Raw genomic sequence first — 11,209 nt, 5'->3', positions numbered from 1 at the left:
CCCCCCCCCCCCCCCACAAAAAAATATCCTTTCTCCTTTCCATCTTATTTTCCATTTGCATATGCATTTCGGTTGATGATCGAAGGATTTTGCTGTGTATTTTCAAACTTTTCATAGTTTATCAACTGATTAATTAGTAATAACACGTTAGTTATTTATCTCTTATTTCGAGTTTTTGCTTTATCCCTTAGGGTTTCTAAGTTTTCATTTGTCATTTTTGATGAATTTCGCTAAGAAATTAGAGTAGATTACAAACCCTAAATTCAAGATTTGAAGTAGAAATGAATATAAATAACTAAATCCTACTTGTTTTTTTAGAGAATCGTGAATCTTTTTTATAAAAGGAACAAGAGTTGATGGTGGGGAAGAAGAAATAATGATTTATTTAATAGTCGGGAAGGTGATTGTTGGAGAAAGAGAAAATTTTCGTCAAAATTTAAGGTGTTCTCACCTTCTAACGCGCCTAGAGGAGGTGTTCTCACCTCCTATAACAGGCCAGCATTTAAGCGTGCAGAAAATAGAGAAATATGAACTTCAGTGGTAATAGGACATCGTAAAGTTGAAGTGTATAATTGAAATTTCGGGTATAGATTTGAAAGGTGGGGGATCAGACCATTTTCTCTAATTGATATAATGGTGAAATTGTTTCATCTTTAATAAGAGATTTCGTACTTGAGTTTTCGATATAGAGAAAATTTTATTAGAAACATGACACCTTCAAATAACCCTTGTTGTATGATCTGAATTTAATAAGAACTCTAATATAAGCTCCAAATACTTGGTGAAAAATAAAAATAAAATAAAAATTGGTGACTGTTGTCTTGGATTCATGGAGTCTATAAATGGAGTTCAATTAGTATTATTTCACATTTTTCAACTATTACTAATTGAAATTGATGCACATGAAATACTTCGGTCCATTGATCATATGATATAAAATTATGATATGATATCATAATATGAAATTATGAGATGAAAATGATATTTTGTTTGGACATGCGATATCGATAGGAAACTTTTGTGTTATATATTTTTGGAATATCATAAGAATTTTATAAATTGTAAAACTATTAAAATAGCCTCAATTGTTTATTCAATCTACAAAATAAATAAAAATTTATAAAATTGCATAATATATTATTACAAAACTATTTATTCTCCATTTAAGTAATTGTTTCATCTAATTTTAATTGATTAAACTTTAATCAACAATAAAATATTGAACATAAATTGTACTCTACTAGTCTTTTATATATAGCATGAACAATCTTCTCACGTTGAACTTGCATTTCTCAATCATATGACCAAGGACGAACCAACATTGTTACTTTGAGGTTTGAGCCATTTGTTGGTCAATATCATCCGCAACTATACTCTCATGCTCATAGACCATAAATATTATATCAGTTCTTTGGTATTTCACAAATAATTATGTGACATTGTAATTTTCACTTGTGTGTCAATATCATAATTGTTCTTGCCTTGTTTTACTTGTGTGCAGTTATACATTTTCAGTGCATTAATTTCGTGTTAAAATCAAACATACTGAAAGTAGTAATTATCAAACATACATCACCAATTTTGTCTTTTTTCAAATTAAATTGTTTTATACATTTTCATATGTGTAGCGAAAAAAGAAGTCTTTTTCATTCTGAAAAAACAAAAAAAAAATTTACTCCCTCTGTTGTTATTTGTAGTCAGCAAAACAATTCCTACTTTATTATTTATATTCACCAAATTTAAAGTAATAATAAATTTTATGTTGGTGACAATAATAAATTTTCAAAACTAATGATGTGATTATAAATTTTATTACATATAAAATAAATGGTTAGCATATGTAAATGTGAAATTGTTTTAACAAAATATAAACTTGTGAGTCATTTTTTGCATTAAGCATGATATGGAATCCCAAATCATAATTTTTTGGAGAGTATGAATTTCATCTTATGATATGAAATAATGAGATGGAATCAACATGAAATTACATGTCTAAACTCTGATTTCATCTAGCGGTGTTGTACAAGAAGGAAAAACAACTGATAAAATTACAAACATTTAACTTAATGTTTGGATACAAGAAGAACATCATTGACCACTTTTTCAATGTTCATATAAGATGATCCTGTTGGTTTTTGAGCTGAAATTTCAGCTAATTTTTTCCATTCCATTGCCTTTTTCTTCATTTCTTTGCCTTTTTCACCAACCATTAATTCCCTAACAAGGCTTTCCACTTCATCCCTTTTCACATTATTATCAATTTCCATTCCAATACCCCATTTAGTCTCACTAAACCAACAATTTGTTTGTTGTTCCGCGAAAAACGGCCAACATAACATAGGCACCCCACTAGTAATGCTTTCCAGAGTCGAATTCCATCCACTGTGAGTCAGAAATCCTCCTATTGCTGGATGGTTAAGAACTTCTTCTTGCGAGCACCAACTTGCAAGCATTCCCCTATTTTTAGTTTCTTCCACGAATTCGGGTGGAAGAATCGATTCATAACCCGATACAATATCGGGTCTTATGATCCATAAAAACTCTTGTTGACTATTTGCAAGTCCCCAAGCAAATTCAATAAGTTGATCAGGAGTCATAACAGTAATACTTCCATAGTTTACATAAACAACAGAGTTTGGTTCTTTGGTGTCAAGCCATTGTATACACTCTGGCTCTTCTTTCCATAGGCTCGACCCAAGCCCCTTCAAATTCTCGTCATCAACATGTTTGACGAGTAAATGTAAGGGGCCGATTGGGTACACCGGTGGAAGGAGAGTCCGGAGTGATTCAAGAACTTCACTCTCTAGTGTCTCAAATGTGTTGATGACAATCGCAGAAGCTTGTCTCGCTCTCTCTGTTTCTTGGAGAACAAATTTGATCATGAAATCATCTGGATTTGTAGTTCTCAAAAAACTTGGAAGATCCCTCAAACGTACATCTTTCATGCCTGGTATGCAATCCAAAGTTGTCTCTAGGTATCCATTTGTCAAATAACTCACATCTATATAGAAAAAAAAATGATACATACGAAATTTATTTCAATTTGAGGCCTCTTATTAAAATTTAGTTTTATAGAGAACTGTCTATGCAATGCGTACCTTTAAGTGGAGCATATCCTTTTTCAATAAGAGTGGTATAATGCATGTAACCTAAGAAACCACAAGCACTAGTTGTCCAAAGCTGAACTTCAGGGACACCAATTTCTTGTGCAGCAGCTAAGGTGAAGCTCATGATACCATCGGAGACGATGCACGTGACAGGTGGCACGTTCGACGTGTTATTAGTACCATTGAGCTTTGCAAGTAGTTCCCTAAAGGGACCTAAACAAGTATTAGTTGTTGATTCATTTAGAGAAGGTATGTCTTGTGTAGCATCAGCATCAGAAGGTGGGAGTCCATCAGGAATAGTAACGAATCGGAACGACAAAAGGCCGTCGAGCGAATGGGGCCCACGAGACCTAAGAAAACGTCTATGGTTAAATTCAGTGTTAACAAAAGTTATGTGAAAGCCTTTGTGATGAAGAATTTTGGCTAATTTTAACATGGGATTAATATGGCCTTGGGCTGGATATGGTACACAAACTGCATGTGGTTTATTTATTTCAACATTATTTGAACTCATATTTTCAATCTCTCTAAATAAAATAAATAAATTTCTCGTAAAGGAAATGAGATGAAATGAAGGATTTTGGTAAGGAAGATTGAAGAAGATAGATATATTTATGTATGGGAAATATAATAAAATAAAATGTAAAAGAAAGATGAGACCATTATTGCTAATATTATAATAGTATAAATTATTGTAATAATATTATATTAATGCGATTATTCAAAGAGAAATTGTCATTCAAATTGCAACGCATCATTGATTCGAACAATCATCCATTGAATATTATTTTTTAGTCAACCTCTTAATTATTTCGAGATTCTACCTAATCTTTTAAAATTTATATATATTAAAATTATAAAATATTAATAAGATGATTCCAACTTAATTATGAGAGGGTCGTGAGTTTGAGGTATGTATGCACTGTTTGTTAGGTTTTAAGTTTTAAAAGTTGTGAATAGAAAATGAAAAATTGTTATTTTTATGAAAAGTTTATGACTTTTATGAAAAATTTTGATTTTTCTGAAAAGTTATGATATTTTTAAAAGATTGTGATTTATTCAAAGCGTTATGACCTTTACGATAAGGCATAATAAGAATCTTTTTCATAGAACTCGTTATTTTCTATAAATTGAGGGATTTCCTCTCATTTTAAAAGAATCAATTTTCTGGACTTCTCCTACTTATTATTACTATATCTGTAATCTAAGTGTACTTTATTGTAGTTGAGTCGTTCGTTGACACCGTGATTTTAGATATCGATACACCGGTGAGTAAGATCGTTGCGAGGATATATTGCATTAACCTAGGATAGTTGAGGGGAATAACTTCCTTAAGAAGATATTGTGCATTCAGTTTGCTCGATTTTGTTTCTTTGAGAAAATTTTTTTGCATATGATTTCTAATCTGTTTCTGATTCTATTTTCTTAACTAGTTTTAATTTTATAATTTTGAAAACTCTTTAAACTTTGTTGTTTCTTACCAAATTCTTCAAAGTTTTGTTCTAAGTATCTTAGAAATACTAGATGAACAATACTGTTTGGATTAAATGGAAAATTAAATTAAAATCTAATTGAATCTTAATCTGGATTGATTTTTTGGATTTTTGGTTTGTATTAATAATTTTTTTGGTTATTTTTTGTTTGGTTGCGGATTTTAAAAAAAATTAAAAAAAAAACCAAAAAATTGAATTTTATATGTATATGTATATTGGTGGTTTAGAATTAAGTTGGAGTAATATATTCATTTCCGTAAACTATTTAATTTGTCAAAAATGTGTTCCAACTTAATTATAGCTAGTAGGTTAGGTTGATTATTTAATCTTAATAATATTGCATAACAGAGAAGAAAATAATACTCTTAAGTTTTATTAACAAGTAAATAAATAATGAACTATTATGCAGTCCTACAGACAAAAACTTGTGTCAAGTTATATTTTAATCTATATTATACTGATTAGATAAATCTGAAAGAAATATTAAATAGAAATTTTGTCTTTATATGATTTTGAATCATAAAAAAAGGGTTGATTAGAAAGAATCAAATAGAAAAAATTAAGAAAAAAGAGAATTACAATTTAATAGGCTAATTTTGTCAACTCTAATTAATAACTTCACACTAAAATATATAAATCCATTTCCCCTATTATATCCTTCACTCTTTTTTTCTTTTTAGAACATATGTTCAAAAAGTATAACAATATATATTCAGAAAAAATAAAACCTAAACTTACCATGTTACCTTTAGAAAAAATATAATACTCACAAAAATTTTCACCTTATTTTAAGATTATAAGTATTGAAAGCCTTTAACTTTTTGTCATTTTTAAAATTTATATTTAATTAAATATTGTTACATAAATAAAATTAATAAAATTTGAAAACAATCTATTTTTAGATATTGAAATTATTTATATAAAAAGGACAATTATGACATGCGAACTAGATATCATAAAATCATTCCCAGCTAACGTCAAGGCCTACGATTGATCGAATGAATATGCATTTATTAATATCGGAGTGTCTAATAGGCCAAAAAAGTGTGGACTAGAAGGGTATTATCGGTAGGAGTGGTTAGAGAAGTGGGCAACTAGGACTAGTTGATATTGAAGAATCGATATATGTCAATATAATGAAAGGGATGGAGAAAAACAAATAATTATATTGTACAAATAAGACAAAATTATTATTTTTTGTTATATTTTGAATCTCTATTATGAAATTGATGATAACTCTTACCAAATTTGTTCCATATTGCGATATTAATGTGTACCAGTTATCTTATGAATTGTACTAATTTCAAACGTATGATCTAATTGAGATATAAATATCTTTAATTTATTTTTTTTATTTTTGTTTTCCTATGGATAATATTTTTGTCACAAATGAATTTATCTATTATTATTGTTTCTAATATCGTAGCTCAAAAAAGAGAAGCTAAAAATTTTCATATTGAAATTTTAAAATTGCTATTATCATTTTCAAAAGAATTATTATATCATATTTTACATTCAATTAACTCTAATAAAATTGCTCATTTTTTATGCATTAACATTTTCACTGCCTAGAAATTCGTGATATATTTTAGAGGTAAAGTTTGGTTCCTTTTGTGCTATACCTTTCGAATGGAAATACAATATATCTTGTCGATAGCCTATTAATAATAATAAAAAACTACGCGATGATCCTTATGTTTAAATATTATTTTATCATTCATAATTTTGCATGCTTTATATNCAATGCGCTTTCGAATATTAGTACTATTTCTCTCCATTTTTAATTGTCATATTTTTCTTTTTTAGAATCAAGGGACATACAAAATTATATTTTATAAATTTTTCATATAATTTCTAAATATTAGAAAATTTTATTTAAAATATTAAGTTAATATTTAAATTTCATAAATTAATTAAATTAACGTTCGAAAAACATAATATTGAACCGAAACAGAGGGGGGGGGGGTGTGTGTGTGNTGTGGAGTAGTTGATGTATACACGCAGCGTCCCCACGAACATGTTGAAAGACAAGTGGAGACAATTTGTATATATCTTTGCCTCAATTTTTGTTTTGGGAAAAAGGTCTCATATATGGCTCAACTTTGTCATTTAGAGCTGATATATCCCTTGTTGTGAAAGTGACTCATATATACCCCTACTTGTCAATAAATGGCTCACATATATCCTATTCCTTTAACGTAAATGAAAAAAAAATAATTTTAATCTAAATTTTTATTATTTTTTCTAAAAAATATAATCCCATATGAGTAAATTTAATCCTCGTCAAACATATTTTTTGACTTTTTTTTGTTTCAATAATGACTAATTTATAATTATTATTTTGATAATCAAATTTATTTATGTTTCACTAATATTCTTGTAAACTTATTGTAGATGACTAAATTTTTTCTTCGAATACGAAATTAAATTACAATACACAAAAAAAAAAATAGTTTAATTTTTTTCTTTAAACTAAGGAATGAAAGAAAAAAACAAAATAAGAATAACAAACTCAAATAATTATAATAAAAGAAGTCAAAAAATAATTTATGAATGAAAAAAATTAAAATATACCTTAAACTTTGATAGAAGAATCATATATACCACTAAATAATTTTTTTAAAAAAATTAGAAGTAATAAATATAGATTTAAAACTAATTTTTTTAACTTCCGTTAAATGAAGGGTATATGTGAACCATTTTGTAACGGCAGGGATATATGTGAGCCGTTTGTATAACGGTAAGGGATATATGAGCCACTTTTATAACGAGGGGTATATCAGCTCCAAATAATAAAGTTGAGGGGTATATCAGACCCTTTTCCCTTTTGTTTTTCCTCCCTTTTTGAAAAATTAATTTCATGAGAAAAACTAAAACTTAGTCTAATTTTTAAAAAAATTTATTTATGTTATTATTTTTAATTAAAATAATATAGATAAGTCAAATTTAGATGAATATTTTCTCAAAATAATTATATTATTAAGCTTTTTCTCAAATAAAATTAGCATAGATAAGTTAAATTTTTACTGAATATCACAAATGAATCTTTTCTCAAAATTTGACAAAATATTTGAACATTTTCCCTTTAATTTTATTTACATAATATTTTTAAAAACCTAAAAGTTAACGTTGTAAAATTATTGCACATGTTATTAAATTAATAATTTAGTTATTAATTTTTTAATCTAAAAAAAGTTATTACATATATTGTTGGTAGGAAGAGTTGTTCAAATAGCCGTAAACAATCTCCACCTCCGATTTTAAAATTATAAATACGAATGATTATAGAAGAACAACGATAAAAGTCTCTACTCCATAAAAAGAAGACAAAATATTTTTAACACTATTATATCATCATCTTCATAACTTCTACAATATTTCAAGCCACATATATGATGCATTGCATGACAAATATTATTACTTAAGAGATATGGTATCCTACCAATAATGCATAATAAAACTATATAATATAAGTATAGTAAGTCATATTTGACTTTCATACCTACCTTCCAGCCTATCACAAATCAAATTGCAGAGTTTTCCCATTTTGTAACACTATTTTGTCTTCATCTTTTTTGGTACTTTACTATCTATAAATATCTCCATTTTCTTCAATCTTCCTTACCAAAATCATACTAAAAAAACCTTCATTTCATTTCCCTTTTGAGAAATTTTTTTTTTTAGAGAAATTTAAATTATGGGTTCAATTAGTACTGAAATAAATAAACCACATGCAGTTTGTATACCATATCCAGCCCAAGGCCATATTAATCCCATGTTAAAATTAGCCAAAATTCTTCATCACAAAGGCTTTCACATAACTTTTGTCAACACTGAATTTAACCATAGACGTCTTCTTAAGTCTCGTGGGCCCCATTCCCTCGACGGTCTATCGTCGTTCCGATTCGAGACTATTCCTGATGGACTCCCAACTTGTGATGCTGATGCAACACAAGACATTCCTTCTCTATGTAAATCCACAACTGAAACTTGTTTAGCTCCTTTTAGAGATCTACTTGCAATGCTCAATGGGACTAGTAACACCTCGAACGTGCCACCTGTCACGTGCATCGTCTCCGATGGTGTTATGAGCTTTACATTAGCTGCTGCTCAAGAAATTGGTGTCCCTGAAGTTCTGTTTTGGACAACTAGTGCTTGTGGTTTCTTAGGTTACATGCATTATTCCACTGTTATCGAAAAAGGATATGCTCCACTTAAAGGTAATGTTATAAACACCGAGAAGCTCAGTAAACTTAAATATTAATAAGAGGCCTAAGATTTGAATATGATATTATTGATGTATTGCGCTAAATTTATGTTACGTATCAAAATGAAAAGAAATTAGATGTTTTTGATGTTTTAACCGTTTTTTTTTTCTTTCGATTTTTGGATTATTGTAGATGAAAGTTACTTTACAAATGGACATGTAGAGAAGCCATTGGATTTTATACCAGGGATGAAAGATGTACGTTTAAGGGATCTTCCAAGTTTTTTGAGAACTACGAATCCAGAGGAATACATGATTAAATTTGTTCTTCAAGAAACAGAGAGAGCGAAAAATGCCTCCGCGATTATTCTCAATACATTTGAGACACTAGAGAGTGAAGTTCTTGAATCACTCCGGACTCTCCTTCCACCTGTCTACCCAATAGGCCCCTTGCATTTACTCGTCAAACATGTTGATGACGAGAATTTGAAGGGGCTTGGGTCGAGTCTGTGGAAAGAAGAGCCAGAGTGTATACAATGGCTTGACACCAAAGAACCAAACTCTGTTGTTTATGTAAACTATGGAAGTATTACTGTTATGACTCCTGATCAACTTATTGAATTTGCTTGGGGACTTGCAAATAGTCAACAAGAGTTTTTATGGATCATAAGACCCGATATTGTATCGGGTTATGAATCGATTCTTCCACCTGAATTCGTGGAAGAAACTAAAAACAGGGGAATGCTTGCGAGTTGGTGCTCACAAGAAGAAGTTCTTAACCATCCGGCTATAGGAGGGTTCCTGACTCATAGTGGATGGAATTCGACTCTGGAGAGCATTACTAGTGGGGTGCCTATGTTATGTTGGCCGTTTTTCGCGGAACAACAAACAAATTGTTGGTTTAGTGAGACTAAATGGGGTATTGGAATGGAAATTGATAATAATGTGAAAAGGGATGAAGTGGAAAGCCTTGTTAGGGAATTAATGGTTGGTGAAAAAGGCAAAGAAATGAAGAAAAAGGCAATGGAATGGAAAAAATTAGCTGAAATATCAGCTCAAAAATCAACAGGATCATCTTATGGGAACATTGACAAAGTGATCAATGATGTTCTTCTTGCATCCAAACATTAAGTTTATAATATGTTTTTAATTTTATTTTTTTTAATGTGTTCTTGTAATAAGAGTTGGTCATACTATAGTTCGTTTTCATAATAATAACGGTAATTTAAATAAAACATGTATTTACGATATATTTAAGATCAAAAGTATTTAATATATATTTTTTAAAAATATATGCGTTTGATCAAATATGTTACATGTGACCGACACAATTCCAGAGTGTCATTTAAATTATTTATGGAGAGTTGGGTGAATCTGCATTTATATATCTGGATCGTGGAGCCAATCCCAGCAAACATCAACGGCCATTCTATTATTTGTTTGGTGAAATTGACAACCCATATACTAATAAAATAAAATAAAATATCAAAGTAAAATAAAATATTTCACACATCAACATTTAAATTGATAATGATAAATAATACTCATCGTTTCTAATTATTCATTCATTTTTGAATTGACACACCTGTTAAGTATAAAATAAGTAAATTAAAAAATTAGGAACAATGAGTATTACTTATTATAATAATTGACATAGTGAATTTATTATTTTACCACCACTAATTATGAAGTGAGTAAATTAAAAATCAAATTTTTTAAATCTTTTTCTCTTTTTCAAAGTAATTAGTTAATGATATAATGGGTAAAATAAATTTATTTTTTCTTAATTTATTAAAATATTAATATAAGAAAAGTTACAATATACTTTTTTTTCTTTTTATCTAATAATAATTGTTTATTATTAATTTAACGAATAATAAAGGTAATTTTAACATATTATTCTTTTGATTTTATTAAATTTAACATTTTGAGTAATGTATTAAATGACGTACAAATATTTGATAGCAAAGAATAAAATGGACACAAAAAATAAATAAATTATCTCTTGATTTTTTAAAATCGAACAAACATTATTAAATAATTATTTTTTAATATAGTACAATTTATTATTGAACGGATTGTATTAACTATATTAAAACGGAGTTGGTGAAATGATATGTCACGTGATATTGGGCTCAACAAAATATCACATTCACGTTACATATTCAAAAAGGGGTATCTTTCACTGTTTTCATGATATTTTTTTATTCTCACAAAACACAAACAACTTGATAATACTTTATAATATAATTTGAAAGCCCTTTTTATGTTAATTTTGTATTAAGTTAAAATTTGGCACCTAAATTGAAATTAAAGGAATAGTCTCCACTTTATAAGTTTCATGAATATCAATGATTTTGCATTTTCTTTTTACTTGGAATTTGATACTTGGTTTGAGATTT

At 28.5% G+C, this 11,209-nt stretch overlaps 2 protein-coding genes across 2 annotated transcripts; one reads left to right on the top strand and one right to left on the bottom strand.

Annotated features, from left to right (window-relative positions):
* Window positions 1–1,968: 1,968 nt before the first annotated feature.
* LOC107006021 (7-deoxyloganetin glucosyltransferase-like) lies at window positions 1,969–3,666 on the bottom strand. Its single transcript, XM_015204658.2, has 2 exons — window positions 3,099–3,666; window positions 1,969–3,001 (listed from the first exon to the last, which is right to left on the bottom strand). Exons 1-2 carry the CDS (start codon window positions 3,619–3,621, stop codon window positions 2,064–2,066), a joined length of 1,461 nt encoding a protein of 486 aa, XP_015060144.1. The 5' UTR covers window positions 3,622–3,666; the 3' UTR covers window positions 1,969–2,063.
* Window positions 3,667–8,209: 4,543 nt separating this feature from the next.
* LOC107006020 (7-deoxyloganetin glucosyltransferase-like) lies at window positions 8,210–10,057 on the top strand. The gene is made up of 2 exons (XM_015204657.2): window positions 8,210–8,820; window positions 9,001–10,057. The coding sequence occupies exons 1-2, from the start codon at window positions 8,298–8,300 to the stop codon at window positions 9,936–9,938; spliced, it is 1,461 nt and encodes a 486-aa protein (XP_015060143.1). The 5' UTR covers window positions 8,210–8,297; the 3' UTR covers window positions 9,939–10,057.
* Window positions 10,058–11,209: the final 1,152 nt, after the last annotated feature.

The sequence above is a fragment of the Solanum pennellii genome, chromosome 12, assembly GCF_001406875.1.
Source record: "Solanum pennellii chromosome 12, SPENNV200".
In the NCBI taxonomy this organism is placed as follows: domain Eukaryota; kingdom Viridiplantae; phylum Streptophyta; class Magnoliopsida; order Solanales; family Solanaceae; genus Solanum; species Solanum pennellii.
Note: the sequence above shows the minus strand (reverse complement) of the source record. Positions and strands in the feature narration are given on the sequence as shown.